This window comes from Corvus cornix, chromosome 1A (assembly GCF_000738735.6).
Source record: "Corvus cornix cornix isolate S_Up_H32 chromosome 1A, ASM73873v5, whole genome shotgun sequence".
Lineage (NCBI taxonomy): Eukaryota > Metazoa > Chordata > Aves > Passeriformes > Corvidae > Corvus > Corvus cornix.
This window is the reverse complement of record NC_047057.1, coordinates 62,368,927-62,396,161: the sequence shown is the minus strand read 5'-3', so window position 1 is coordinate 62,396,161 and position 27,235 is coordinate 62,368,927. Positions and strand designations below refer to the sequence as shown.

Sequence of the window (27,235 nt, the reverse complement as noted above, 5' to 3'; positions counted from 1 at the left end):
TTTAAAAAATACTGATTTTATTCATGTCTAGCCTATTCAACAGTGGATCACACTGGTAGGAACAACCACAAATATCGAGTTACAAGGTTTCATCAGGTTCTCGCCTGTGCAACGCTGGATTTGAGTCAAGCACTTATTATGGCACCACCACTAATGACAATGATTGCTGTTCAAAGCTCACTCGAGTCCCATCTCCCTGGTCCACTTCCAAGCCCAATAACTTCGTCTCCCACTGTGTGTGGGATCGTCTGCAGAGAATTTGTGTTCTCAAAGCCCGAATGCAGCAAACATCCTGAAGCACATCCAGCTAAAAATCCCCTATACCTCATGTTCTTTATCTGAGAGGCTTCAAGTTTTCAGTGAAACAAACAAACAAAAAAAAACCCCTCACCATCAACAATTTCTCAGAAATGTTGGACCTGACCTGTATAAATCAGCTCCAGTAAGGGAGCTGGAATTACTTATCACACATGGTCTGGCCTGCAAATTCCAGCTGTTTTCCTTGGAATAATGCATCACAGCAAGGTTTCACACCAAAAGCAAAGCAACCCAGTCAATATCATTCCTGCTGACGGTGTGAGCACAGAGTATGGCCCAAGGTCTCTGCCCCATGTATTTCCCCAGGATATTCACACTTTTCCAAAGGCAGCCTGCACCTATGCTGACTCTGAAGGCAACTGCCCTTGCAAGAAGGGTCCATGGCAGCTCTGGTCACTCATGGTCAGCCACATGGTCTTGAAACACAGATCAGGATACAGGGACTCAGAGAATTCCCAGAGCTGGCCTCCACTAAGAGACTTTGGGATTGTGGAGTGCATATTGCCTCCCCAGGACTGCAGGCTCACATCCACACCCAGCACTACTCAGAAGAGCTGCACCAGAAGCAGCCTCCAGTCTGGCAGCTCAGGATTTCTCTAAGCCCAGTCCTACAAGCCTGTGGGAGACACAGGGAGTCAGGAAGCTCCTCAGAGATCCAGACCCTCAACCAGCAGCCATAAGGAGATATTGCAGTCCCAGAGCTGCCAAATCAAAGAGATTTGATTTGATTGATTTGAGCCTTCTACCTCTTTTCCCTCACACACTGATGCTGAAATCTGCCAGACAGGCTAAAAGTCACTCAGGAATATAGAGGGTGTTATTGATAAAGAGTTCGAGGGAAGCTGGATGCCCAGCATCCATCAAACCACCTTCTGAAAATCCCAGCTGTCACATTTAACTCCACTCTTCCTCTCAGGCTCTCCCCTTCCAGAATTGATTCTTCTTAGCCCCCCTCCCACTCTCCTATGCAGAGAGCTGGCAATACACACAGGCTAGATCCACATGTGGTCATGGAAACTTGGCTGCACAGCTGACCTTTGCTGCTGCCAAAGGAAGGGAATTCTAGGCCAGAGCACCACTCTCTGCCCTTGACTTTTCAGAGCTAATTGGGTTTTCTATCACTTTCAGCACAGTACAGCGTGGACTTGTGGAGCTTGAAAAGCAGCAGAGGCTTTTATCACAATGGAGAAGACTTCAGAGCATTTTCTGGGAACAATTTATATTACAGTTCCAGAATTGTCTGACTATTGTGTCTCCTAAAATCACACAAAAGACTACAAACAGGGCTATTTCAGTGAAACTCGCTACGACCACTGAAAATAAGTCACTAACTCTGTTAGAGCAGGCAAGGGACTCACATGTTCACAAGAGCTGACTGTACAGATGCTGAAGCCAGACACTTTGTAGGTAAATGAGAAACACCTCTAGTTTGGGCCCATCCTTTAGACAGCAGCTATTTTTCATGAACAGGATGATTACTACTTGTAGAGCTATGTGAAACATCTACCTTTTTATCCAAGTTACGAAAGCACAGCTTTGAAAAGCACAGTAATCCAAGGCCAAAAAGACAGGCAGACAAATGGACAGACTTTGGCCACTTGTTTGATTTTCTAGAGAGAGCTGTTTGCTCTTCTAAGGGCTGACCTTATGCATTTGGCAGGTCTGGATGTTCCACTTGAAAAAAAAGGCTTAAAGGAAGTTTCAACAGCTGACTCTTCTGGAGGTGTCCTGTGTCAGTCTCCAGCTTCCCACAGGACTTGGTGCTTGTCTGGGGCTTTTGAGGAACAGCTCATAAATTGCTGCTATTTAGCCACTGGCAGTTGAATCCTGCTTTATTTAGTTTTCCCAGAAATGAGACACATTTGAATCTTGTAGGGCATTCTCCCTGCTTCCTTCCTGCAGTCCCTGTTCACATTTAGTTTCATTTTCCTGGACTGCTGACCCCTTTAAAAGCAACAGCAACAAGAAAAACCACAAAGCAAGGAAAACAGTTTCCTGACCATAAAGGCTGTACCCCCTTCACACAGGGAAACTCCACCAACTCTACAGGAAGAAGATGCAACAACCTCTTTTGCAGCATCCTGACACAACAGTCTTCCAGCATCCAGAATCCAGCCTAGCAAGGAAAACAAAAGAAGTGTTAAAAAAAAAGTGCACAAGAAAAAGGTGTTATTTTACATAGGTCACAGTAAAGCCACACCAACCTAAGGGTTCATTGCTTCATGAGAATGTTTGAAGGGGCTGAACTTGAAATCTCTTGTCAGCTGCAGCTGGCTGAAATGGAAAGTGTTACATTTCTTTGCTTACCTTGATGCCTACTGGGATTGGTGTTGGGGGCAATTTTTCCTTACAGCTCCTGGGAATTACACATCTGTCTTCTTGCATGAGATGAAATAAATTTATTAGAGGGTTGCAAAATTTGTTAGGATGCCTTGCAGTGCTGTGCTCTTCAAGGACAGAGACACAAGGTCTGACTGTTACTGTAACTGGGACTTTGGGAATTCCCAGAGCCATTTTCTTGGAATCTAATTTTAGGTCGTTCTAAGACAGATCTGTAATGACAACTTGGCTTATAGGCCCCTCCCTCCATGCCAGGGGCATGAAAGTCTATCAAAACAAGTAAGGGAATTGAAAATTTTTATTTTATTAAATCAGATCTGAAACAATTTATTAGACAACAGAATGAAACAATGTTGGGTCTGCCAGAACTTTTCTTCCTTTAGGGACTTCTCCATTGTCACACTTTCGTGCAGTCCATTCCAGCTGCATCTGTGCTGGTGACTCATGAAACCTAAAGGGCTATTAATAAGTTGTTAAAAGTATCAGCAGTCTTCCACAACAAAAGAAAGAGAAAGAAAAAATGACTGGAATAAATGAAAGACTGCACCCTGTGGAAGGGATCCCCACTGGAGCAGATAATGGAGAACTGCAGCCCATGGGAAAGGCTCACGATGGAGAAGTTTCTGGAAGACTGACTCCCATGGGAGGGATCCCACACTGGCCCACAGGAGGAGTGTGAGGAGTCTTTAGTGATATTTTCTCTCCCCTCTGGAGCTGAGGATGGAGAGTGACAGAGTGGCTTTGGGGGACACCCGGCATCCAGCCAGGGTCGACCCAGCACAGGTACACGGATAGGATGCGGTAGTAAATTCATCATTTCAGGGCTCCTGAGCGCTAAACAAAACTCTGAGGTCCAGACTTAATTGTGTGAGCAGGGCTAGGAATGAGCTTAAAGAAATCCAGCTTGTGCCTGCTGAAATGCTGAGCAGCTCAAGCCTTGCACTGCAAGGAGTTTGCACCATTTATGGTTTCACACGGCATTTTCTACCACAATTCCCTTTCCCACTCAGTGCAGGAGTTCGAAAGCAGCTTATTCCACTATGAAAACCATACACTTTCTAGTCCCTGAGCTCCCACAGCTCCTGCTACTGCTTGGCAATGACTCAAGTAGCCAGAAAAAGAACAAGAACAGGCTGTAAAAAGTGTGGCAGTGAGAAAGCCCTGGGCCAGAAGGTTGTTTGTCACACTGCCAAAGCCCAAAGGAGGAGAAAGAAGTGGGAGGAACATCAGAGGTAGGAGAACCCACAAAGTGAACAAGATTTGTCAAGAGCTCTGCCTAGGTTCAGAAAGGAGAAAATGTCAGCAGCACAAAAAATATATAAATATGCATCCTTACATAAATACAAATATACATCAACACATTTGTATCTGCTCTTCAAAAAGTTTTCTAAGACAAAGAAAAGCCAGGTCTACCAACAAAAGGCACAACTTGCTGGTTTGAGTTCACCACAGTTGTGAGCAATCTCTGCTTTCCAGGCTAAATATGTGCTGATCTTCAAAGCAAAATTCCCTCAGCGAGTTTTCTTTCATGTCAAGGTTTTTCCTGTGGATTTATATGTCAGAGAGGAGAGTTTTCACTCCAGGGATTACAGAAGATGAACAAATCAAGATGCTGAGGCCAGCTCACAGTTTTCAGGAGAGTCAGAGCAGCAATAATTGAATCCCAGTGATTGTTTGGTAAGGCAGAGACCCCATCAGGCAATTCAGAGGCAGAAAGATATGTGTGCAGCAGCTGCATGAATTGAACCTATGACAAATCCCTGGATTTCCCAGCAGAGTGAACGAACAGCTTTAGTTTTACACTGATGTATCTGACATGGGTCTTCCCCAAAGTTAGTAGAGATGTTCCACTGAGAAAGAGGAGAGGATGAGAGTCTAAATATTCAATATTTGCTACCTAGGATCTCCTTTTATCCATTGTGTATATTAATAATAAAAAATGCTTAGAAATTGTAAAATACACTCTCTTACAGATTGTTTCTGACCTGCAGGGAGAAGATTCCTGCTCCTTTATGGTTTGTACATTTGTTTAGGAAAACTCTTGGGCAGCAAACACGACTCCTCTTGAGCTGGAAGTGCAGCATGTTTAAGGTGTGTAATGTTACCTCCCTGTCCAAAGCAAGGGTTGTGCAAAAGAAGTGGTCCCACTAAATAAAAAGGTAACGAATTACATAAACAGGTTTTCAAATTTAGCATTACCTGTAAATCGAAAAGCCCAAGTCTAAGTTTTTCTGGACAACCTTTCATCAGGTGTTGTATAAACAAAGCATCTTCAGGGATCAAACACCACAGCCTTAAGCAGATCTCTGCAAACAGCTTAGAAAGTATAACTGAGCTGTTTTATTCAGCTACAGCAGAACAAACAATCATTCAACACTGCAAATGTTGGGAAAAACCCAACCAGTGTGGCCACAGGATAGCAAACCTCACATGTTAAATCTGCCCATTAAGCCTGGGTTTAGCCAGCACAGCCCAGCAGAGAGGGACTGGCATGAAACCATCTTATATCCAAGTTTATGACAGTGCTGGAAGGCACCATTAAAGTAATGATTACTGTCACTCACATAGAGAAATTAATAGGAAAGGTTTGGACTGGGCCAGAAGAGTGGCAGGTGGACCAAAGAAGGTTTTTCTATCTCTGTAACTCTATAAATGCAAAAGTGATAAAGCACCTAAAAGGAATGGGCATGAAGGCAAATGTGAAGCAAAAGATAAACAAAGTACCGAAGTACTCCTTGCCTATGACTTACTCATTACTCAGTTATTGCTTAATTACTTTTAAATACTATTTAAAGTACAAAACTAAACCAAGAATTTCCCACATGCTGAATGACATTGGATGCTCAGCTTGAGCTCTAAAGGGACTGAATTCCAGGAAGCAAAATGCAGGTGTTGTTCAGAAACAAAACCTACTACACTGCTGTTGTTTTTTACAAGGTGGACCTTGTGTATGTGTAGAGGGTTGCAGGGGATTAATTTTGGGCACCCATTTCTCCATCCTTAATTTTGAGAGCCTGATACTGATGCCTAAATTCGAAATAAATAGCTCAACACTCCCCAGCGAGGTTTTCTGAGACCAGAAACATGAAAAATTGGACTATGCTCTGAAATGGCATCTAAACTCAACTGGGCAACTTTTCAACCCCATTTCAGACACCTTCTACATTTATGAATTGAAAAGATGGAATAAAAGTCACGTTTAAAACCAAACTGCTGCCTCCTGCTACCCTGCAAGGTCCTGGAATCCCCCTCAGTGGTGAGAAATGCAATCCTACTCAGACTATACATGCAAGTAAGAAGATATACAGGCAGAAATAACTTCTAGCAAGTTAACTGAGAATAATTTCAGGCTTTGAGTATCCCTGGGGGCGGCAAAAATGTAGGGAAAGTTACTTCAAGTGGATGTAACTCCACTGAAGCAAATTTTACTCACTTTCATTAGGACAGACCCCAGTGGCAGCCAGGCTATCACACTGGGCAGAGATAAAGGAGAGGTGATTAAACAGACCAGATCCAATGTATTTATAGTGCCCGTCTGAAAGCAGAGAAGCAGAAAAGAGCAGCGGGATTGTGAAGTGAGCAGCTCTGTTCCTAATGAGAGGATGAACTCCTTCCAGTGTCCCGCTGTAACAAAGGACACAGATGCAATGGACACATCAGATCAGCTGGTGTAACTAAGTGCAAAGATCCAGCACTGCCTCATGTGAGATTGGTTGTTTTAGTTTGACTGAGTGAATCAAAATATTCAAGGAAATTCCCAACATTCCACCATTCTTCCTCAAATAAAACCCCCAGTTTAACCCCACACAGCGCTGGCCATATGCAGCTCACACTTCTCTCCCTGGGAGCCATCTGGAACTCCCTCGAGGAATCCTGACTTTCCAGCACATGTTGTGTTTAATTCTGACATGAAAAGGACATTGTTGGGTTTAATGACATTGTGCAAAGGCTACAATGACTTGCCCCAGAAAATGTACCATGTGGCCAAGTCCCACATCCATTCCCTAAATCCAACCCAAGGCTAAGTGCTTGTCCTCAGCTGCCACCAAAGCAGCTCCCTCAGAGCTAACTCTGGAGACAAAAAACCACAGAAAATCTTGCATTTCTCTACATATCTATGGCAAACTACAGTGCCACTCAGGCTGTCTCAAGCTTCAGGCCCGTCCAGCACATGCCAGCAGCCCATGCCTCACTACATATATTGCTTAAAGCCTTAAGCGAGAGGCCCAGCCCTGGGCATGATGACCACTGCTGCTGTCTCTGGGGCTCACTCCATGCTCAGCTTAAAAAACACCCAGGCCCTGGCTATTTAGGTAGAACTGCAGCAGCAAAGGAAATGGATTAATAAATGCTGAGGCAGACTTTTCCCTATAAAACTGCCTTTATCCCAACCCAGGTGTTTTTCAGCTTTTACCCTTCCCATTTTCTCCCATATCCTGCTGGTGGGGAGTGAGCGAACACCCACTGGAGCTGCCAACACCCTCTGGCACTGCGGGTCACCCGTGCAGGTGTTCCTTGTCTCATACCTCCCTGGCCCACAGGATGGCACTGTGACACCCCACAAACTCCTCCCGGGCTCCTGGGGCTGCTTCCTGACAGCAACAGTCAGTATTTTTCCCAAACTCAGACTTTTTCCCACCGGTATTCAAGTTTCCTTTGAATTTTCAGGCTTTTCAGCATTCAGCAGAATTCTACGGATTCTCCCATGCCGGTGCATGTCTTTGCCCAGCAAGATCACCACTCTCTCTGTAGGCATTTTGCTGGAATAAACATCAGTGACCTTCCCCCCAGAAAAGGGTTTATTGGAAGTTACACACCAACCCTCCAGAAAAACTCCTGCTTTTGCTGCTGAGAAATTGTATTCAGGAAACCCTGAGGTTAATTAATAACAGGGAACGGAGCTGGGGAACGGCCTGGAGAGCCAGACCTGTGAGGAGCAGCTGAGGGAGCTAGGAAAGGGGCTCAGCCTGGAGCAAAGGAGGCTCAGGGGGGACCTTCTGGCTCTGCACAACTCCCTGACAGGAGGGGACAGCCAGGGGGGATCAGGCTCTGCTCCCAGGGAACAGGGACAGGAGGAGAGGAAACAGCCTCAAGCTGTGCCAGGGGAGGGACATCAGGAAGAATTTCTTCACTGAAATGACTGTCAGGCATTGGAAGGGACTGCCCAGGAAGGTGGTGGAGTTGCCACCCCTGAGGTGTCCAAGGAATGACTGGATGTGGCACTCAGTGCTCTGGGCTGGGTGACAAGGTGGGCATCAGACAGCTGGACTTGATGATCTTGGGGGTCTTTCCCAGCCTTAACTACTCTGAGGTTCTGTGACCAGCTATTGCTTACATCACACTTCAAAGTACTGTACAAACCCAAATCTACTTCACAGTCTTGCTATTTACCACACCACCATTTGCATTTTACTGCAGATCACTGTAAAAACCTTGCAGTTTGGGAGCCTACAGCTTTCCAGCACTGATGTCCACCCAGCCTTCACGTGCACAGACACACCTGGCACATAAGCTCTGGCTCAGCTGACACAGAACCCACTCAGTTTCCCAATCCTTTCCCATTTCTGGGTCAAAGATGCAGCCAAACCACAGATGATAAAATTTGGGCTGTGCATCAGGTTTCAAAGCCTTCTCATCAGTGCTGGAGGAGCCTATGACACAGGGCTTAGATTCTTCCCTTGGTTCAGAAAGCAGCCCTTCAAGAGCAATATTTTGGGAGAACTGCAGAGTCAAAGACTTTAAATTAAAATTCAACGAGCTACGCTTGTCCTTATTAAATTTTTTGGAAAGGACCACAAAGGTCAGTGTTTTCAGCTTAAAGTAGCTGAGAAGCTGAAGCAAGCACAGTTTTACTAAACTCAAATCCAACCTTCCTTATCAGCTTTAACTCAGTTGCTAGCCCCCGTGAAATCCTCATCTCTCTTCTCTTCACTGCTGCCCTAAATGCCTTTTTGAAACATCCCAGGGGAACCAGCACACAAAATCGCACCAAAACAAACCCTGAGTATACCTTCCCCTTCCTTCTTCTTCCCCCACTTTATACACTGAGCATGATGCCACAAGGTCTGGAATATCCCTCTGCAGCAGAGGCAAAGACAGCAGTTGCTAAGGACAACAGCCTGCTGGGGACAGCAAAACAGCCACGGTCCTGCTGCCTGCTCTGCTTCCACCCCAGCCCTGGGAAGCCAGGATGGCAGCTGCTGATGAGAAATGTGGGAAAGGGGCTTAGGGACAAGGGAATTCCTGCCATGACTGTGGCAGTGGCCATAGTCATCTCCACTCCTTACTTCTCCCCTTGTCCCTAGGGTTCCTCTATGATCAAACCCAGCAATGGCAATACAAGCAGCAAGTTCATGTCTCCTGTGAGGGAGGCTCAGGCACTGCCCAGGGAAGAAGTTCTGCCTCCTGTCCAGGTGGAACTTCCTGGGCATCAGTCCCTGCCCGTTCCTCTGGTGCCATGGCTGGGCCCCCCGGAGCAGAGCCTGGGCCCTGCTCGGAGCCCTCCCTGCACACAGGGACACCCAGGGCTGAGGGCCCCTCTCAGCTGGGGCTCCTCTCGAGGCTGGACAGCCCCAGCTCCCTCAGCCTTTCCCTGTCAGGGATGCTCCAGGCCCTAAATCATCTCCTCAGCCTCTGCTGGCCCCGCTCCAGGAGCTCCCTGTCCCTCCTGTCCTGAGGAGCCCAGGACTGGACACAGCACTGCAGCTGTGCCTCCCAGGGCTGGGCAGAGGGGCAGGATCCCTCCCTGACCTGCTGCTTGGAACAAGAGGCAGGATTTTGAAATGCACTTGCTATTGCTCCAACTCTGTTTCACTAAAGTCACTAGAAAAAAATTCCCAAAGGCCATGGTGTGTTTTGGCATTTTTTTAAATGCCACCTTCTATCAAAGTTCTAGAAGTGTGAATTTATGGTATCTTGTGAGTGCCTGGCTGTTTAGTTAACTATTTATGCTGCCACTGTAGTTGCCTGAAGACCCAGTAGTGAAGTTTCCAGTTACTGACAGAAAGGAGGGAAAGATGTGTAGAGGCACAGGGAAATATTCAGAGAATCACAGAATGGCTTGGAAGGGACCTTAAAGATCATCTCATTCCAGTGCCCCCACCATGGACAAGGACACCTTCCACTATCCCAGGTTGGAGCCCCATCCAGCCTGGCCTTGAACACTTCCAGGGATGGGGCAGCCACAGCTTCTCTGGGTAACCTGTGCCAGGGCCTCAGCACCCTCACAGGGAACAATTTATTCCTAAAAAAAATAGCATTAACAGAAGCAACACTAACAGAAGCAAGTAAAGAGAGTCAACATCCCATTTATCCTGTTTCCAGCAGTGAAAATAACAATAGCCTCCACAGAAGTTGCAATCATGTGAAATCAGAAACAGATCAGAGAAGCTCCTTGAAGGTCTCAGAGTAACCTGCTGCCCCAGCTGCACATCTAGCCCCTATCCCCATCCCTGGCAGTGTCCAAAGCCAGCCTGGATGGGGCTCTGAGCACCCTGGGCTAGTGGAAGATATCGCTGCTTGTGGCAGGGGCATTGGAATGAGATCATCTTTAAGGTCCCTTCCAACCCAAGCCATTCTGTGATTCTATGGTTCTAACTTCCCAGGCCTGCCTCACACCACCTGCTTGTGATTCCCTGCAGGAAAAAAAATGGCCATTTGCTTTATCTGGAGACAAATTAGTGTATCTAGAACTTTACCACTGATAAACACCCAACTGCACGCTGAGGAGAGAAAAATGTTATTTCTCTTCCAGAGCCAGAGGAATTGAGGTACAGGAAACATGAAATGTTAGATCCATCCCAGATCCCAACGCAGAATGTGCCTGCGAGCATCAGTCTGTCCACAGACTGGCATGGTGCTGTGGCATATCTGACAGCCAGAACTCAAAAAACATTCAAATGGGAATTTTAGTTACACTTCAAAACACTGAATTTCCAAGATAAACAGGTCTTGCTTCCCAACGATATGGTAAATAGACCAAAAAACCCCTTAAATTATAAAAAAAAGGCTTCCACCCTGTTCCACGCTGCCTAGTTGGCATCGGAAGAAAAATGTGCTGATGTATGAACACCAGCTGAGAATTTGGCTCCATTTGCCTGAAACCAAGTCTCTGCATCAGCAGGGCTGTTAAAATATTTCAGCCATCAAAAACACCTCTTCATGCAATCATGGTGGACACAAAGACCTGACAAGAGTCCCTCTCCAAAAACACAAGGTTTTTGTAAGACTCATGCATTGCTTGTAAGACTCCAGCACCTAAATGTTCTATAGGACAGGAAGGAATTTGCAAGAGGATTCATCTGGCCCTTTTTACATATGCTTGCTTCTGAATCACCAATATATGACTAAATATAAACCATGAAGAGCTGTAATTGCTATTCTATGTATCCTCATATCCCTCTGAAATACCATAAAGGAAGAAAAACTACCAAAGCATTTAGGAGGATTACTTCCTAACAATACCAGTGAAAATCTACAAAAAAACCCCCAACCTTGCCAGATTCAAAGTGCAGATTTGACTGCTCAGTACCAGTCCTTCATGCTTGGAGAGTTGACACAAATCTCTGAAAGAGACAGTGAACTCCTCCCACCTGCAGCATATTTTCTTCTGCTGTTTTAACACCTTGGTCCCTGAGGGAAACTCAGGGGGTAGAAGAGAAGAACTTGCTTCAATTCCCTTCCTCTGGACCAGCTGGGAAAAGTGATGTCAGCCTCTTATCTCCATGGAGCATTCCAGGAGCTTTCAATTTACCTTGCAGTTAAGTGAGCTCTGGGCTTTGTCAGACAGAAACATTTTTGCATACTTTTAATTATAAGGCAGCCTGCAAGGGAAGGGAGAGTCACAAACGAGGGGCCTGCTCCGAGTGTTTTGTGCCTGAGCCTGGAAAACGGGGATCAGATGAGCATGGCCCAAGCCCAGCACAGAGCCAGGAGCAGCAGGACTTGTCAGCATTTGGGTGTTCCATGCACAGGGACAAACATTTTCCTGTGGTTTTTTTCATCCTCACTGCCCATCTGTCTGCTACTGCTGTTGTGGCAGTGACAGAACACCCTGTCCTGAGGGAGGAGAGGTCCCCAGCCGTGCCTGACATTATCCAGGTGTCAGGGAAGAGATGAGGAGCACTCAGAAAGACCTCCCTGTCTAAAAGGTTTAGGGAAAACAAGGTACTGAATGGCTTTATACTGTCCCACCTTATTGCTGAGGCCCTGAGATATGCGGGACATCCAAAGGCCACGTGACAGTACTGGGTACTGTCCCCTTGACCCCAAGCCCAGTATTTAATTACCTTCCTTCCTAAGTAGTCTCTTAACTATCAAAAAACCCCACACCACGTTTTGATGCAATTACTAACAAGCAGAAATGCCAAGGCCAGAAGTACCAGTGGGTGGTTTTTCTACACAGTTCCCATGACTGGGGATGGAGGATGGAGAGGAAAGCTGCATCAGCCTCCAGAACCCCTCCCAGCTGCAGCTGGCTTGATCAATATGTATTCAGACATCTTCTATGGGGATGCTGATTAGTGGTTACTGTGCAAAGAACTCCCAACTCATCTCCTCTGAAATCCCCTTAGCTAAGTGTTAGTGGCAGCTCACAGTTCTGCATGGGTTTGGTTTTTAAAGAGCCAAGACAAAAGTAAGTAAGGGGGACCTACAGCCCTCTGCAGATAGCACCTTTTCCTTCCATTCTCAATTCACCCAGAAAATTTTAGTAACAAGTTTTTTGCAGTTTTTAAATTTTTTTTTTTTTCTTATTACATAATCTCGGAATAAAAAGATCCTAAAAGCTGACCAGCTGAGTGGGAACAGGAGGAGCTCAGAACTCAGAATGACATGTTCTAACAAGTCCAACTGTGCTGGAAAAGCAGCTTGGTCTCATCAAAAAAACCTTCTCACCTGGGCAGGTGTTGCAGCTGCAGAAAAGAACAACTGGCTTGGCCCAGCCATAGCCAAAGCACTGGAACATCCCTTCTGTCACGCAGGATACATGCTGTAGTATCCAAGAGGTTTGGCCTGGCATTCCATCTCTTCTAGAGCATTTGAGTATCACCTAACTGAATTCAAGGAAGTGTTGGAGCTGACAGTGGAGCCACACTGATAATGAACAGGAACAACCAATGCCTACCACTACACTGCTTAAAAAAGAAAGTTTATTAAAAATAAATAATAATAATCCCCTCCCTTCCAAAAGAAAAAAAAAAAAAAAAAACCACAAACCCCAAATCCATGTCATATCTTTCATTCCAGATCAAAGTTAAAAAAAAAAACCCAAAAAAAACCCAAAAAAACCAAAAATAAACAAAACAAACTCAAACAAAACCAAAAAAAAAACCCAAAAAACCAAAACCACAACAGCAAAAAAAAACAGGGCAAAATTTTGTATTTTTCCTTGTTTACATACATTTTCTTTAAAAAAAATAAAAGTCAAAAAACATTCAGAATATAAAAAAAGGGATCACGCACATTACAAAATTTTCCAAACATGCCTTTTGTAAAGAATACCAAGGTGAAGTGAAATGAAACTTCTGTCACAAATGTTGCTGATTTTGAGGAAGGGGCACCTTTTGATGGAAAGATGTCCTAGAGAAATGTTTGCAGTCCACTGCTGAAAACAGTACCAGAACATCAAATACCAGACTAATGCGAGAGTGAATACTCTACAAAACGTTTCTGAAAGTCAGTTCCAAGGACAGACTACAAAGATCAATTGCTTTGTCATAAGCATGAAAGGCCATAGTCTACAGTTCTAAAAGGAATGTGCCAGACAGTGCTATTTCTGACACGCTAAAATATGAGAGTAATTCAGAGCCTGAGAACTACACACTGCTAAGGGTCCCTTCCAGCTTGGGCTATTCCATAATTCTGTGAGTGAACTGAGATCAGAAATAAATGCAACTCTGTGTTCATGGTTCAAATCAAACTCTGTGGCCTACTGTGTATTTCTTATAACTACTTTCTAATGTGGCTTGCTGCCATAACTCAAATGATGCCAAGTGCTTGGGACAGGCTCTTAAGACATCTTAAGGGCCACCAGATTTGTTTGCACCGTCGTGCCAATGTCACTGATAGAGCACAAGTAGTGTCCGCATTCACAGGCTTTCATGATGTGCATGGATATTCATAATATTTCCTTTGCCTGGCTTTTCTTTTTTTCCCCTCATTGAATCACAGAATCACAGACTAGCCTGAGCTGGAAGGGACCCACAAGGACCATCCAGCCCAACTCCTGGCCCTGCATAGACACCCCAACAATCCCACCCTGTGCATCCCTGAGAGCATTGTCCAAACACTCCTGGAGCTCTGGCAGCCTTGGGGACGTGCCCATTCCCTGGGGAGCCTGTTCAGTGCCCCAGCACCCTCTGGGGGAAGAACCTTCTCCTGATATCCAACCTAATCCTCCCTGACACAGCTCCAGCTGTTCCCTGAGTCCTGTCCCTGGTCACACAGAGCAGAGCTCAGTGCCTGCCCCTCCTCTTCCTCTCCTGAGGAAGCTGCAGAACTGCTGTGAGCTCTGACCTCAGTCTCCTCCAGCTGAACAGACCAAGTGCCCTCAGCTGCTCCTCGTGTGGCTTCCCCTCCAAGCCCTTCACCATCTTTCTTCTCACAGGAGAAAAGCTAAAGAGCAGAACTGGCTGGCCAAACTGGAGATAGAAAAGACAATGGTTTCCTCACTGAAGTGAACAAAGAGCATCAACAAGCCGGAAGGCTCAAGGACAAAGTCAAGGACAGCTCCTTCCTGGCACTTCTGTGACACAGAGCTGGATGGACAGATGAAGCTCCCACCTCAGTCAATATTTTTCTGCCTCCTGAGCTTAAGGGGATATTCACCTCCACAAGGGAAAATGATTTGAGAGAGGTAAGAGAGCAAATGTGAAGCTTTGTTCTGTCTATGTCAGACCAGTGCCTGCAATAGGAAATTATTCTGCTCATCTCCTCAGGCCAGGGTGGCCATCAGGATCACTTGCTCTGACCTTCTACACAACAACGCTGCTCCCCACAACTCCCTGACAGGAGGGTGCGGCCAGGTGAGGGTCAGCCTCTTCTCCAAGGGAACAAGTGACAGGACAACAGGAAAGGGCCTCAAGTTGCATCAGGGAAGGTTCAGGTTGGATATCAGGGAAAATTTCTTTACTGAAAGGGCAGTTAAGCATTAGAACAGACTGCCCAGGGAAGTGCTGGAGTCACCAGCCCTGGAAGTGTTCAAAGAATGAGTGGACACAGCACTTCATGATATGGTCTGCTGGGCATTGTGCAATTCCACTGAAGGTTGGACTTGATGATCTTGGAGGTATTTTCCAACCTTAATGATTCTGTGAGCAGCAGTTGTTGAAGACCCTACATCACTGCTTATTTTTGCAACAAATCAAGGAATCACAGACTGGTTTGCATTGGAAAGGACCTTAAAGATCACCTCATTCTAACCCTCCTGCCAGAGGGGCAGGAACACCTTCCACCAGGGCAGGTTGCTCCAATCAGATAATCTAGCTGAGCTGCAGCAGAGCTGGTTCAAGGCTTTTCCCAGCATTAGATGCAATGTTCAAGTGATTCCAGGGAGCTCGTGGTAGTGAGGAATGACCACAGACTCCAGGAAGGAGGAAGGTCAGCAAAGAGCTGGAGAGCTCTGGATAGGGAGAAAAGACTGGACCAGGTGAGCAGCCATTCCAGGCTGAGGGGAAGAACAGTGAACAGAGTTTGGTGGGTTTTTTAAAGGGTGTGAATTTGCTCTCTGCCTCCAGACCAGCTCCTGGAGGGATGTGGTATCCCCTGTGCCATTCTACCCCACTCCTAGGACTTCTTTCTCTCCCCTCAGTCTCACAGAGGAAAAATACCTCCCGAAACTCACAGCTCCTCCCCTAGCTCTCCCTCCTACTCACAAACTCCAAGTATTTAATAGTAAAATCACCAGGATTTGGTGTTTTGTAGGTAAACATGTGCAGTATGGGAAATGATCTGGAGACACAAGAAATGTAGGAAGATCTCACAGTTTCTCATATTTTTCTTCTCCTTTGGTTACTCTACCCCAATATTTTCCTAAATACAGGTCTTGTCAGTCTTTTGCTGGCCTAAAAAAGTCAGGCTCTTCCAGCTTCCATTTGCAAAGCAGTTTCCATCCACCTGATCATTCTTGCTGTTCTTCTCTGCATCCTGCCTGACCAAATTTAGGTCACCAACAATGCACACAGCATTCCAGATGAGGCCCTGCAGAATTCAAATTTCCCAGGTGGTACTGAACATGCTTGTCCCGAGATTTTCCAAGACCTGTACCTTGATTTTTATGGCTGCATTACTCTGGTGGCTCAGTTAGTGACACTGGCACTCTGACAGGGAGCTGCTGGAGCCAGTCCAGAGCAGGGATACCAAGGGGAGCAGAGGGATGGAGCAGCTCTGCTGGGAGGAAAGGCTGAGGGAACTGGGATTGTTCAGCCTGGAGAAGGGAAGGCTTTGGGGTGACCTCAGTGTGGCCTTGCAGTGCCTGAAGGGAGCCCACAGGAAAGATGGAGAGAGACTCTTGACAAGGGCCTGGAGTGACAGGACAAGGGGCAATGGCTTCACACTGACAGAGGGTGGGTTTAGATGGGATATGAGGCAGAAATTGTTGCCTGTGAGGGTGGGGAGGCCCTGGCACAGGTTTCCCAGAGAAGCTGTGGCTGCCTCATCCCTGAAGATATTCAAGACCAGACTGAATGGGGCTCTGAGCAATCAAGATGTCCCTGCCCATGGCTGGGGGTTGGAATGAGATGGTCTTTAAGGTCCTTTCCAAGCCTGGCCATTCTATGATTCCACAAATATTCCTTCTATTCACCCTCATCTGTCCCATCTCCAGTGGTATTTTCCCTTATAGCAAACTAATGATTTTACACAAAGATTTCTGTCCAGCTTCAGGGAAGGCATTGCTGAGATCAGAGGAGTTAGAGCAGGGAAGCCCCATTTTTACAAACCTAGTACCCCCTGTAAATGGAGACTCTGAAACCAGCAGATGCAGAGCCAACCTGCCAGGACTGCAATGATTTTCACATAGCCCTGACAGCAGAAAAATGTAGGAGGCGCAGAGCTTGTCTCCACATCTACCTCTGCCACCCTTCTGTTGTTCTATTACTTAAGAATTGCAACTACATTTCTTCAGCTTAAACAACTCTGTCTCCTTAGGAAACATATATAGGCAAGAGGAAGCTAAGATGGAGAGTGGTCAGGAATCCAGAGCCAGCAAGTGCTCCATTCAGCAGGAGGAATGTGGTGGCCATGCATGCCCCAGGCCAGCCTGGCTCCTGCTTCAGCCAGGCACATGAGGGGGGGTGTCAAGGACACAAAAGTGCCGAGCACAACACAGCAGACAGGCACTCGCCCTCACCTTATGGTGTGGCAGTGGCACACCTTCCCCAGAGCTCCAGAGCAGAGAGGAAAACAAAGAGACTGTGGTCCAATTCTGCTTTCACCGGGGATAAATTTGGAGTCACTTCACTGACGTCAGCGGAGTTATTCCAGAATTGCACCAGTGTAAAAGAGGGCAGCATCTGCTTTCTGAAAATGGATGCCATCAAGCTAATTGAAAACAACAGATGCATCAAGGAGCAGCAAGAAGGGACGGTAATGTTCCAGTTTTCTTGTAAAATACCATTTGATTTCCCTCCAGAGAATGTAAGAGGATAAACCAATATGTACTCTAAAAGCTAAACCTTTTGTTGGTGTAAAATTCTATACAACCTTTTAGGTGAATGGACCAATGTGTACCTACACCACCTAAAGAGATCCAGCCTAGTCATGTGCACTTACAGCCCTCTTCTTTGGGCCTGATCCTTCTCTCACACTCGTTTAAATCATGGGTGATACCACCCACAGTCCTAAGGAAACATTTATCTAACCTTGGGTAGAGAGCAGAATCAAGGCCCCTCATTTCTTTAAACACACAAGGGCTAGATTTGGCAATTAAATAGATACATTTGTGATTTATGCCACTTTTTGACTATGGGTCTTCCAAAATTTTACACCACTGAATAAACATATTCATCTAGTGAAAATGAAGCCAAAGAAGGACTTGCTGAATTTTCAATGATATTTTGTGTGAAGATGAAAGTTTCCCCTAATTCTTATCTCCAATGAATAGTCAACACAGCTTCAGTATTTATGGTGATCATGGAAATTGATGAGCACTTTCCCTCCTGCAAATCCTTTCTTTCCTTTCACTGAAAAGAAATTGTGCACAGAAAAGCTCAATTATTGCTTGGGCTCCTCTTATTAATTGGCACTACAGACAACCTGGATACTTCCAGTGGTGAGGGTTCATCAGGGAATGATATAGGACTGTCAAACCCACACTGGTCTCAGCTATGAGTTTCCCAAAGTGTAAAGCCATGTTCTGATATTCAAGTTCTTTGAAGCCTCAGACAGACTTCCCTGGAGCAAGGGAAAACCCATCCAAAGAGGGAAAAGCACATGGAATTAACATGTACTAACAGCATATGCTGCACTGCTAATTAGCACCATCCCTGTCTGCTTTCCCCAAAACCGTTTTTCTGGATTTATCTCCCTGGGTAGGGTCTTGTGTTATGTAGGACCCCACCCTGAACAGGAAGAGCTCCTTGAAGCTGGCAGGCAGTTTCCTCCACCACTGTCTTTGGTGGCAGCTAAGGACATGCAGCATCCCCTGGTTCCTTCCATCAGAGGATTAAGGCTTTTCATCTTGCCAGCACCTGCTCCCCTCCTTATGCCTAACGCAGGTGCCTGCAATTCAGGCATTCTCCTGTGAACCTGCTGATAACACGGCTCCAAATGCCTTCAGAAGGGGATCTGTCCCTAGTGCAAACTTCAAAGAGCAACGATGAAGGGCTGAAGGCTGTGCTTTTGGTTACAGCAGCACAAACAGAGCTATCTTGTGCTCACAGGGCTGCCAGGGAGGGCAGTATCTTCAAATTCCCCATAAATCTGTCCACATCTTTCCACCATTGAGAAATAAGTGCATAAAATGCTGCTGCTCTTAACTTCTGTCAATATAAACTTTAAGTTAAGCTCAGCTCTGCTGAGTTTAGTAGGACTTACATGGAACTTGAGTCAGATGAGAGCTTTTGGGAAAGCTGTGGTTGACTCCTGCTGTAATCTGCAGATCCTTCCCTGATGTAAACAGGACCTCAAAAAAAGAACAAACAAAAAGAAGCAGTTTAACGAACAGTACATATGCTAGGATTTGATGCAGAAGGTTGAAGTTGGAGCCCGATATAATGCAAGGTAGTTGTACTAAAAGGAGTTTTGCCAGCTTGAATCAGCAGATGGTGAGGATCTGGCTCATACTACATTTCTGTAGTTTATAATTATCTTTCTTTCTTCACCTAGAACCAGATTCTCCCTTTAGGCTGCAAATCTTAATTAGGAAATCCTTCCTCATTAATCTCAAGAAACTCTTGGTCGTTAATTTCCCAGAACAAAAAGAAACCTTACCTATTTCTGCTGTAGCAGCAGATGCTGGAGCTGTTTGTTCCTTTGCTTTTAGGGTTGATGCTGTTCTTTCCATCACCGTATGGAAGACACTTCAGTCCTTACCCTGTCTCTTGCTGCCCTGAATTTTCTTTACACTCACTCTTCTTTATCTCCATAGGGACCTCTGAATGAGAGGGCCCAGGAGAGAACACCAAATCCAGTCACCTTCACCCCCACGGCTGCTCTAGCAGTGAATTTTTATCTGTGAAAGCTGGATCAAAAGGCCCAAACAGAAAATTACTCAGAAATCCCGAATTCCAACATTTTCCAGGAAGGAGCAGAATAGGAATTTCATCTTGGAGGTAAGTGCAGGAATCCACCAGTAAAACACCACAAAACAGGTCTTCACACCTTTCATGCCTGCAGTCCTTGATGTGGATTAAAAAAACACCTGTGTCCTCAGTAAAATTCTTTCTTTCCTTGCTTCCTTCCCCACCTCCAAGGAGATGATTTCTGCCCTGTCCTGCTTTGGTGCAAAACATCCTGTGGGAAAATTATCAGGGGAACAAACTGTCACAAACCAGCCAGAGGATCAGGAAGGAGCAATAGTCTCTTCCACTGCAAAACTATTTCCTAGTGAGACTGCTGCAAGAGGAATTTCTGGGGTTTTAATGTGATGCTTGAGCTTGTATTCCTTGTCAGCTGGCACCCAGATAACTCTACATTCACAGGCCAGTTGCCCCTCAGCTCCCTGGCTGAGTGCTCAGATTGTCCTTCACACACTCTCCAGCTCTCTGTCCGCAGGGATGGACAAATAAAATCTCTTCTCATCTCCGGGTTTGCACTCCCTGCTTTCAAAGGCTGCAAACTGCCCACCTGAAGTTGGTCAGGGCAGCAGTACACAATATAACGTGATGGGATCGGCTCCAGTAAGCAAAGAAAACACCTGGAAAGATAAGGTGCTGATATCTGAACACAAAATACCCAACGAGTGCTTTCGCTTGTAGCCACAGTCACAGCTCAGAGAGAAACAGTCCGGGAGGTTGTTATGGAAACAACTCCCTGGAGGTGCCTACTTGGCTTCACAGGGATGTGCTCTACCTTCAGAAGGAAACAGATTTGCATTTTGAGCAGCCAGGGGGGAGTGCTACGGGCTGACAACTTGAGGTAAGGTTTTTGAAAGCATCTCTGTGATTTGGTGGCGCGAGACCTCTGGTAAAGTCAATGGCACGGGTGCCACTGTGTCATTTCAGTCATGTGAAAAAAGATCTGAAGGCTCCTTAAAAAATGTCAAATTCTGCAAGTTGTATAACACATAGCGTTACTGATGACTCTGGGACTTCGCTGCTTTTCAGGAGGTGCTTAGAGAAGGATTTGCATGCCCCAAATGAGTCCCAAGGTTACAGTTTCCACGCTTCTGTTGGCATTCTGTATTTCTCTTAGAGCCAACACAGGAAACACAGGGAGCAAACACCACTCCTGCTTTACACATTTTCATGTGCACTTTTCTTTACAGAACTGACAAACGTGGCTCACAAAAACTGCACAGAGCTGCCTTGTTCACCACAGAATTCCTTCGCACCTTGGGTACGATCTGCGGGCGGGAGATTCCAAAACACACTAGAAACTCACTGCTGGATTGCACCTAGAAACTCACTGCTGGATCTCACTCAAGCGCAGGACACCTCTTTCCAAGAGGATGTGTGTAAGATACTCTGGGATTGTGCTACCAGCGATCTGCCTCACATCTTTTTTTCTTGCTGGAGTCTCTGTGCCCAGCTGTCTGTCCTGCTGGTCAGGAGAACAACCTGTTCTGGGCAGGGAGGGCTCCTGCCTGGCAGGGCCAACAGGGGCAAGCCCAGGGGGAGAAATGAGCACAGGAACTTTCTGACGTAGGCTCAACATGTCTCATGACTCCTCCTGAACTTGTGTTCAACCTGAGTTTTTTATATCTTACTTTGGGGGAACTTTTATCAGCTGATAGACTCAGGCATAACATATCCCCAAACATGGGCATTCTGCTGGGAGAGGGCAGCAGCCTCGAAACACCCCTCTTAAATAGCAGCTTCTTTTGCTAGCTTCTAGCAACACAAATTTTGAAGAAAAGTCCCTCTCTTGGCCTCACAGTAAAGATTTCATTAAGGTGACCCTGAAACACAACTAAACATCACCGAGACTAAGACACACTAAGAACTGGACAACTTTCATGCAAAATCAACAGAGATGCCACCATGGCCCTCAGTCCCACTTATTCACTAGGACAATTTACCCACCAGCTGATTACACGTGTCTGGGGATGCAGAATGGTCCCCAAGGCTCAGACCTTCACAAACCTTTGCCTCAGTCCCACGAAGCAAAGAGAAATCAGGCATTATTCAGGCAAACCCTTCTGAGCTATGAGCCCTCACCACATCAAACTCATGTCTCCCAGACTGAGACAAGTGGCATTTTCCTACTGATTTCAGCGAGAAGAGAACACAGAGGTTTTAATATAATGGTTGTGTGCTGACCCCAGGGGAGATCCCTGCACACTAAAAACATCTGAGAAGGCAACAGGACTCTGGAGAAATGGAGTAGCTAGGATTTGCACAAACAACTTCTACCATATGAGCAGGGCCAGGATGGAGAGAGGCCACAATAAAAGCACTCTAGGCATGGAGCCATATCTCAAGACAACTGAGAACAGGCAGGGTAATGAAGATGCAAACAGACCCCAACTCACAACCAGTTCTATAGCCAGTTCTGACTATATTAAAGGATGGGGCTCTGAGCAACCTGGTCTAGTGGAAGGTGTCCCTCTTTGGAAAGAGATGATCTTTAAGGTCCCTTCTGACCCAGGCCATTCTATGATTCTATGATGTGCCTTTAGCATTCTTAGTCTTATGGCTGAAAAGCACAATATATACATGAAATCTATTCTCTGTATTTTTGCCCCTTGGCATTATGTCTGGTTTATGCATTACACGTGTCCCATGCAGTATGTAGCACATTCCAATATGCATTTCATACAGTATGATGCAAGGAGTTAATGGCTGCCTTTGCTTTCATACACATGCAGGCATGTGAATGCAGAATAAACACTTAGAATTACAACAAGAAAGACTTCTCCTTGCAGGAAAACCTGCCAGTAGAATACAAAAGCATCCATTTCCCTTTCTCACCTGCTGGCAGCGCCTGAAACGTTTTTGTAAGGCAGAGCTGACTGAAACTAATGAAATTATCTGGGAAGCAAAACGTGCATTTGAAGATAGAAATCTCTGGTCCCTTGGCAAACCCGGCACTGCAGACCAAGCTATGCATATTTTGCATGGCCATCACCAATTGCTTTCATAAAACCAAGTGCAAAAACACTGCTGTCCCTCCTATCCATGAAATACCAGGAACTGGCTAGGCCAGCAGTACAGCAAAAGCATCTCTTCAGGGCTCGCTGTATCTCCCCTCATTCAAAGGGTCTGGAGAATGTTGCTGCCTTTGTGCAGATAGCTTAGGGAAGTTTGTATCCGTGCCAGGCTCAGTCTCAAACGTTGACACACTTGCCCTGGGGCATTTTACGCCTGGGACTTGCTAAACCAGCTCGATCCTGGCACAGCACAGGTGCAGAGCTGTCTGTGGTTAGGATTTTTCTGCCACGTCAACAAAACACCAACATGCAAACTTCCCTCAGCTACACAAATGCTCAGTTAAAAACAGCAGTGGAGTCGACTGCTCTCACATGCCCGAATACAGTCCTGGGTATCTGAAGCACAAAGCACATCTCATTAAATGCTATTGTGTGAAGATGAACTCTGCAGATAACAAACGAATTTACTCCAACGCGCCTTGCACCAGAAGGCACTTACCACTATGAAGACTAAGTTGGTACTATAAAAGCCAATTAACACCAGGGCACTGGCATAAATAAGGCTGAGATAAGCTCAAAACACAGAGAATCTTCACCAAGCCTGTTGATTGCTTTAAGCCTGCTTTTGATACATGATGTATGGTCGCAAGTAGCAAAGAGCTTTTAGATTTATGCATCTTTTCTTTTTTTTTGAAACACAAACTGGGAGGATCTTTTAGCATGCCAAAGGTTGCAAAGAAGGCAGACATCTGCTTGCTGGCTTTCCCCTACAGCTGCAGAGTTCCCTGTGATCCTGGCTGCAGCGTTTCCATTATTCAAAGGCAATGGCATGGCAGGCGTGACTGATCCCACAGCCAAGGGCACTGCGCTGGCACAGGGACCGAGGGCACTGCTCGAGCCAGATGTTTGTAGCCCCTTTAACTGTTTACTCTGCTGAATCCTTCTGCTGAAGCAGTGGCAAGGGCTTCTCTGCTAGTGGAGTAACAAGGCTTGGTTTCGGAGCTAATGTTGGATCAAAGCAGTCATCAAAAGCAGAGAAAGAAATGCGCAAGGGAGTGGGGACGACAGCTAGCACTCCACGGAATAAAGCAAGAACATTTCTGCCTGCACACAGTAATGAGAAACAGCAAATCAGGACAGAAGAGCCCATTATCACAATCATTCTGTTTACGGTATCACAATTCACAGTCTGGCATGTAAATGCTGAATAGATCCAGCTGCTTGCAGGAAGACAACTGCAACAGCAGCTTGCAGCTCCGTGTCTGGACCCAGGACAACAAAACCCATCACACCTCTGTCAGCATTTTCTTCTCTTTATATCCCTGGTTATTGGGAGGAATGAAGTTGGAATATTTCATGGACTCCAGGTCTTCTGCTTCCAGGAATTCAGATTTGCTGAGGGACTGATTACTGTCCCCCTTCTTGGGCTCAGAGAAGGGTGATTGTTGTTGGCCGCAGGTGACGTGGGTGTACTGGCACTGCTCTTCGTGGTCAGTCTCTCGGTGGTAGAAGTAATTGAAGTTGGACACGATGACAGGGACAGGGAGGGCAATTGTCAGCACACCAGCGATGGCACACAAGGAGCCCACAATCTTGCCACCAATGGTCATGGGATACATGTCCCCATAGCCCACGGTGGTCATGGACACCACCGCCCACCAGAAAGCATCAGGGATGCTGGTGAACAGCGAGTCAGGGTCATCAGTCTCTGCAAAGTAGACAGCGCTGGAGAAGAGGATCACCCCGATGAAGAGGAAGAAGATGAGGAGGCCCAGCTCCCTCATGCTGGCCTGGAGGGTCTTCCCTAAGATCTGCAGCCCCTTGGAGTGTCTGGAGAGCTTGAAGATCCTGAAGACTCTGACTAGGCGGATGACTCTGAGGATGGCCAGGGACATGGCTTGCTGTTGGCCCCCGTTGTTGCTGCTGCTCCCGGGCTGTTGCTTCTGCTGCTGCTGCTGAGCCAGCTCGGTGCCCAGGGTGATGAAGTAGGGGATGATGGCCACGATGTCGATGATGTTCATGATGTTGCGGGAGAACTCGGGCTTGCTGGGGCAGGCGAAGAAGCGCACCAGGAGCTCGAAGGAGAACCAGATGATGCACAGGGTCTCGATGAGGAAGAAGGGGTCTGTGAAGAACGGGCCGGAGCCGGCGGCAGGACGCAGGGGCGGGGGGGTCCCGCTCGGCGGTGGCAGCGGCGGCAGCAGCAGCGCCTCGTCCCCGAGCGGCGCAGTCTCCCCGAAGCCAGGCTGGGAGCCCTTGGGCTCCTGGCGGAACTCGGGCAGGGTCTCCAGGCAGAAGATGACGATGGAGATGAGGATGACCAGCACGGAGACGATGGCGATGGCCCGGGCCGGCCCGGAGCTCTCGGGGTACTCAAAGAGCAGCCAGACCTGGCGCTGGAAGTGGTGCTGGGGCAGAGGCTTCTCCTCCTCTTGGATGAAGCCCTCGTCCTCCCGGAAGGTCTCGATGGCCTCCTGGCCCAGCTGGTAGAAGCGGATCTCTTCCAGGAAGATGTCCAGGGGCACATGGACCGGCCGGCGCAGCCGCCCCCCGGACTGGTAGTAGTAGAGGATGGCGTCGAAGCTGGGCCGGTTGCGGTCGAAGAAGTACTCGTTGCGGAGCGGGTCGAAGTAGCGCACCCGGCGGCTGGGGTCTCCCAGCAGCGTGTCGGGGAAGATGGAGAGGGTCCGCAGCTGCGTCTCGAAGCGCAGCCCCGAGATGTTGATCACCAGGCGCTCGCTGCTGCAGCAGCTGCCGCCGCTCCGCTCCTCGCCCGGCGCCTCCACCTCCGCCTCGCCGCCCGCCCGCGGGGCCGCCAGCGCCAGCGGCTCCTCCGCCCGCATCCCGCCCGCTCTGCCCTTCCTCGCCTGCCCTTCCCTGCCCCTCCGCCTCGCCCCGCTCGCCTTCAGCGCCCGCCGCCCGCCGCCATCCGCCTGTTGCGCCTCGGTGCGGCCGCGCTCGCCCGGCGGCTCCGCGGGGCTCCCGGCGCGGCTCCTCCTCCGGCCGCGGGGCTGGGGACACCGCGCTGCTGCTGCTGCTGCGCCCGGCTCCGCGCTGCGCTCCCCGCGCTCTCACACACACACACACACACACAGAGAGAGACACGCGGGAGAGAGAAGGGAGAGGGAGGTGTGCGAGTACACACGCACAGGGTTACACACGGGGAGAGGGGCACACGCAGACACACGCAGGCATCCGCACGGAGACACAGAGACAGACACACGCACACCGCGCCAGCGCCGACACGCTCAGCTACAGACGGATGCGCGCACCCGCCGACGGGGGATGCTCACCCCACCTCTCCCCCCGCCGCGGAGGACGCGGCAGCCCCAGCCCAGGGACGCCGGCTTTTGGAGGGAGACCCCCGAGGGGAAGCCGCTGCGGGATCAGCTCTCCGCCTAGGAGATTCGCAACAGCTGGTCCAAAGGGCGGCACCGCCGCCGCCCTTCTTTCGCCCACCTCTCCCCTCTGGAATCCTGCCCTCGTCCCTTCAGCCAAAGCCCTGCCCGGGCTGTCCAACGCCTCCGGCTCCGGGCAGGGCTCAGAGCTCAGCCGTGGGACCGGGCTGACCTCGGTGCTGTTCCCGTCCCTGCCGCAGGCTGCAGTTGACCTTGAGCCAGTCACTCCATGCCTGTGGCTCGCGGACCTCCATTTATAAATGTCATTGCCGTGATGCGAGCACGACGGTGGCATCGGACCATCCCCAGATGGGGACAACCTGTCACGGTAAACAGGGCAGCCAGAGAAAGACACAGGTAAATGCGGTTTCTCTCCTCATTTGGGGTGGATCGAGTTTGCCTCTTTTCCCACATACCAAACACGTGAGCTTGCTCATTTTTTTTTTGCCCACCACCACACAGTCAGCACTAAGTCTCCCCAGAATCAGAATCTGCATTTCACAAGCAATCTGACTACCAGCTCTTTTTAGTTTTAGAAACCTGTGGCTTGCTCCGTCCCTGTCACGCTCGGCATCTGAAAGCGCACAGACACTCACGACACTGTACTTTCTCCCGAAACAACCCAAAAACGGGGCTAACAGGTGACTCCGCTTCCATCCTTCCCAGGACAAAAGTCTGTCTTTCCCTTGAAAGCCCTTTGTTGGTGCTAAATGTTATTAACCAGGCTTTTATCATCACAGCATCTGATGCCTTTGCTGGCTGCAAGCCATGTGCTTAGCCTACACCATCTCTTAGCAGCACGGATCTAGAGGAAAACATTCCCCTTTTTACCCCTCCTCCCAGTCCCTCCTAACTAGCTGGCAATTCCTGGTTCAGGCTCTGGGCATTTTGACCAGCTGACTGTGGCTGCTTTCTCTGTCTTTGTTCTCAGGAAGGAGGTGAATATGATTTAAATGTCACTTAATCCCCTTTCCTTTCTCACTCATTAGCATTGAAGACGGCTGTTGCGAGAGAAAGCATATTTGTTTCATTTATAGGCTATCACACGAGGAAGCACATTTTCGTTTCATATTATACATAATTGGGGTATGGCAGCCAGATGAAAAAGACTTTGCAGGAGAATATACCTATTCTTTACAAAAAAGAATCGATGTTTGCCTTTATAACAGTAAGATGCTTCTTGCTGAAATTTCTTTTTCAATTATTACAGTGAATTATTCATTCCTGGGATTATTTGAATCATAATTATGATTTATTCATTTGCAGGGTTAACTGTTGAGAAGTCCTTTCAAAACAGGAGGGATGGGAAAGCTCCCGAGGTTTCTAAGAGGACACACAGGGCATGTCTACCTCACCGTGATGGAGCTCACCCCGTGCTGGGTTTGAAGGAGCAAGCTTCAGTCAACAGAGCAGAGTCAGCGTGGCGCTCCAG

At 47.6% G+C, this 27,235-nt stretch overlaps 1 protein-coding gene across 1 annotated transcript; it reads right to left on the bottom strand.

Moving 5' to 3' along the window:
- Window positions 1-26,098, bottom strand: LOC104696472 (potassium voltage-gated channel subfamily A member 6). Its single transcript, XM_039571097.1, has 4 exons — window positions 25,699-26,098; window positions 19,087-25,475; window positions 18,691-18,778; window positions 1-2,434 (listed from the first exon to the last, which is right to left on the bottom strand). The coding sequence occupies exons 1-2, from the start codon at window positions 26,096-26,098 to the stop codon at window positions 23,692-23,694; spliced, it is 2,184 nt and encodes a 727-aa protein (XP_039427031.1). The 3' UTR covers window positions 1-2,434; window positions 18,691-18,778; window positions 19,087-23,691.
- Between the last annotated feature and the right edge of the window lie 1,137 nt (window positions 26,099-27,235).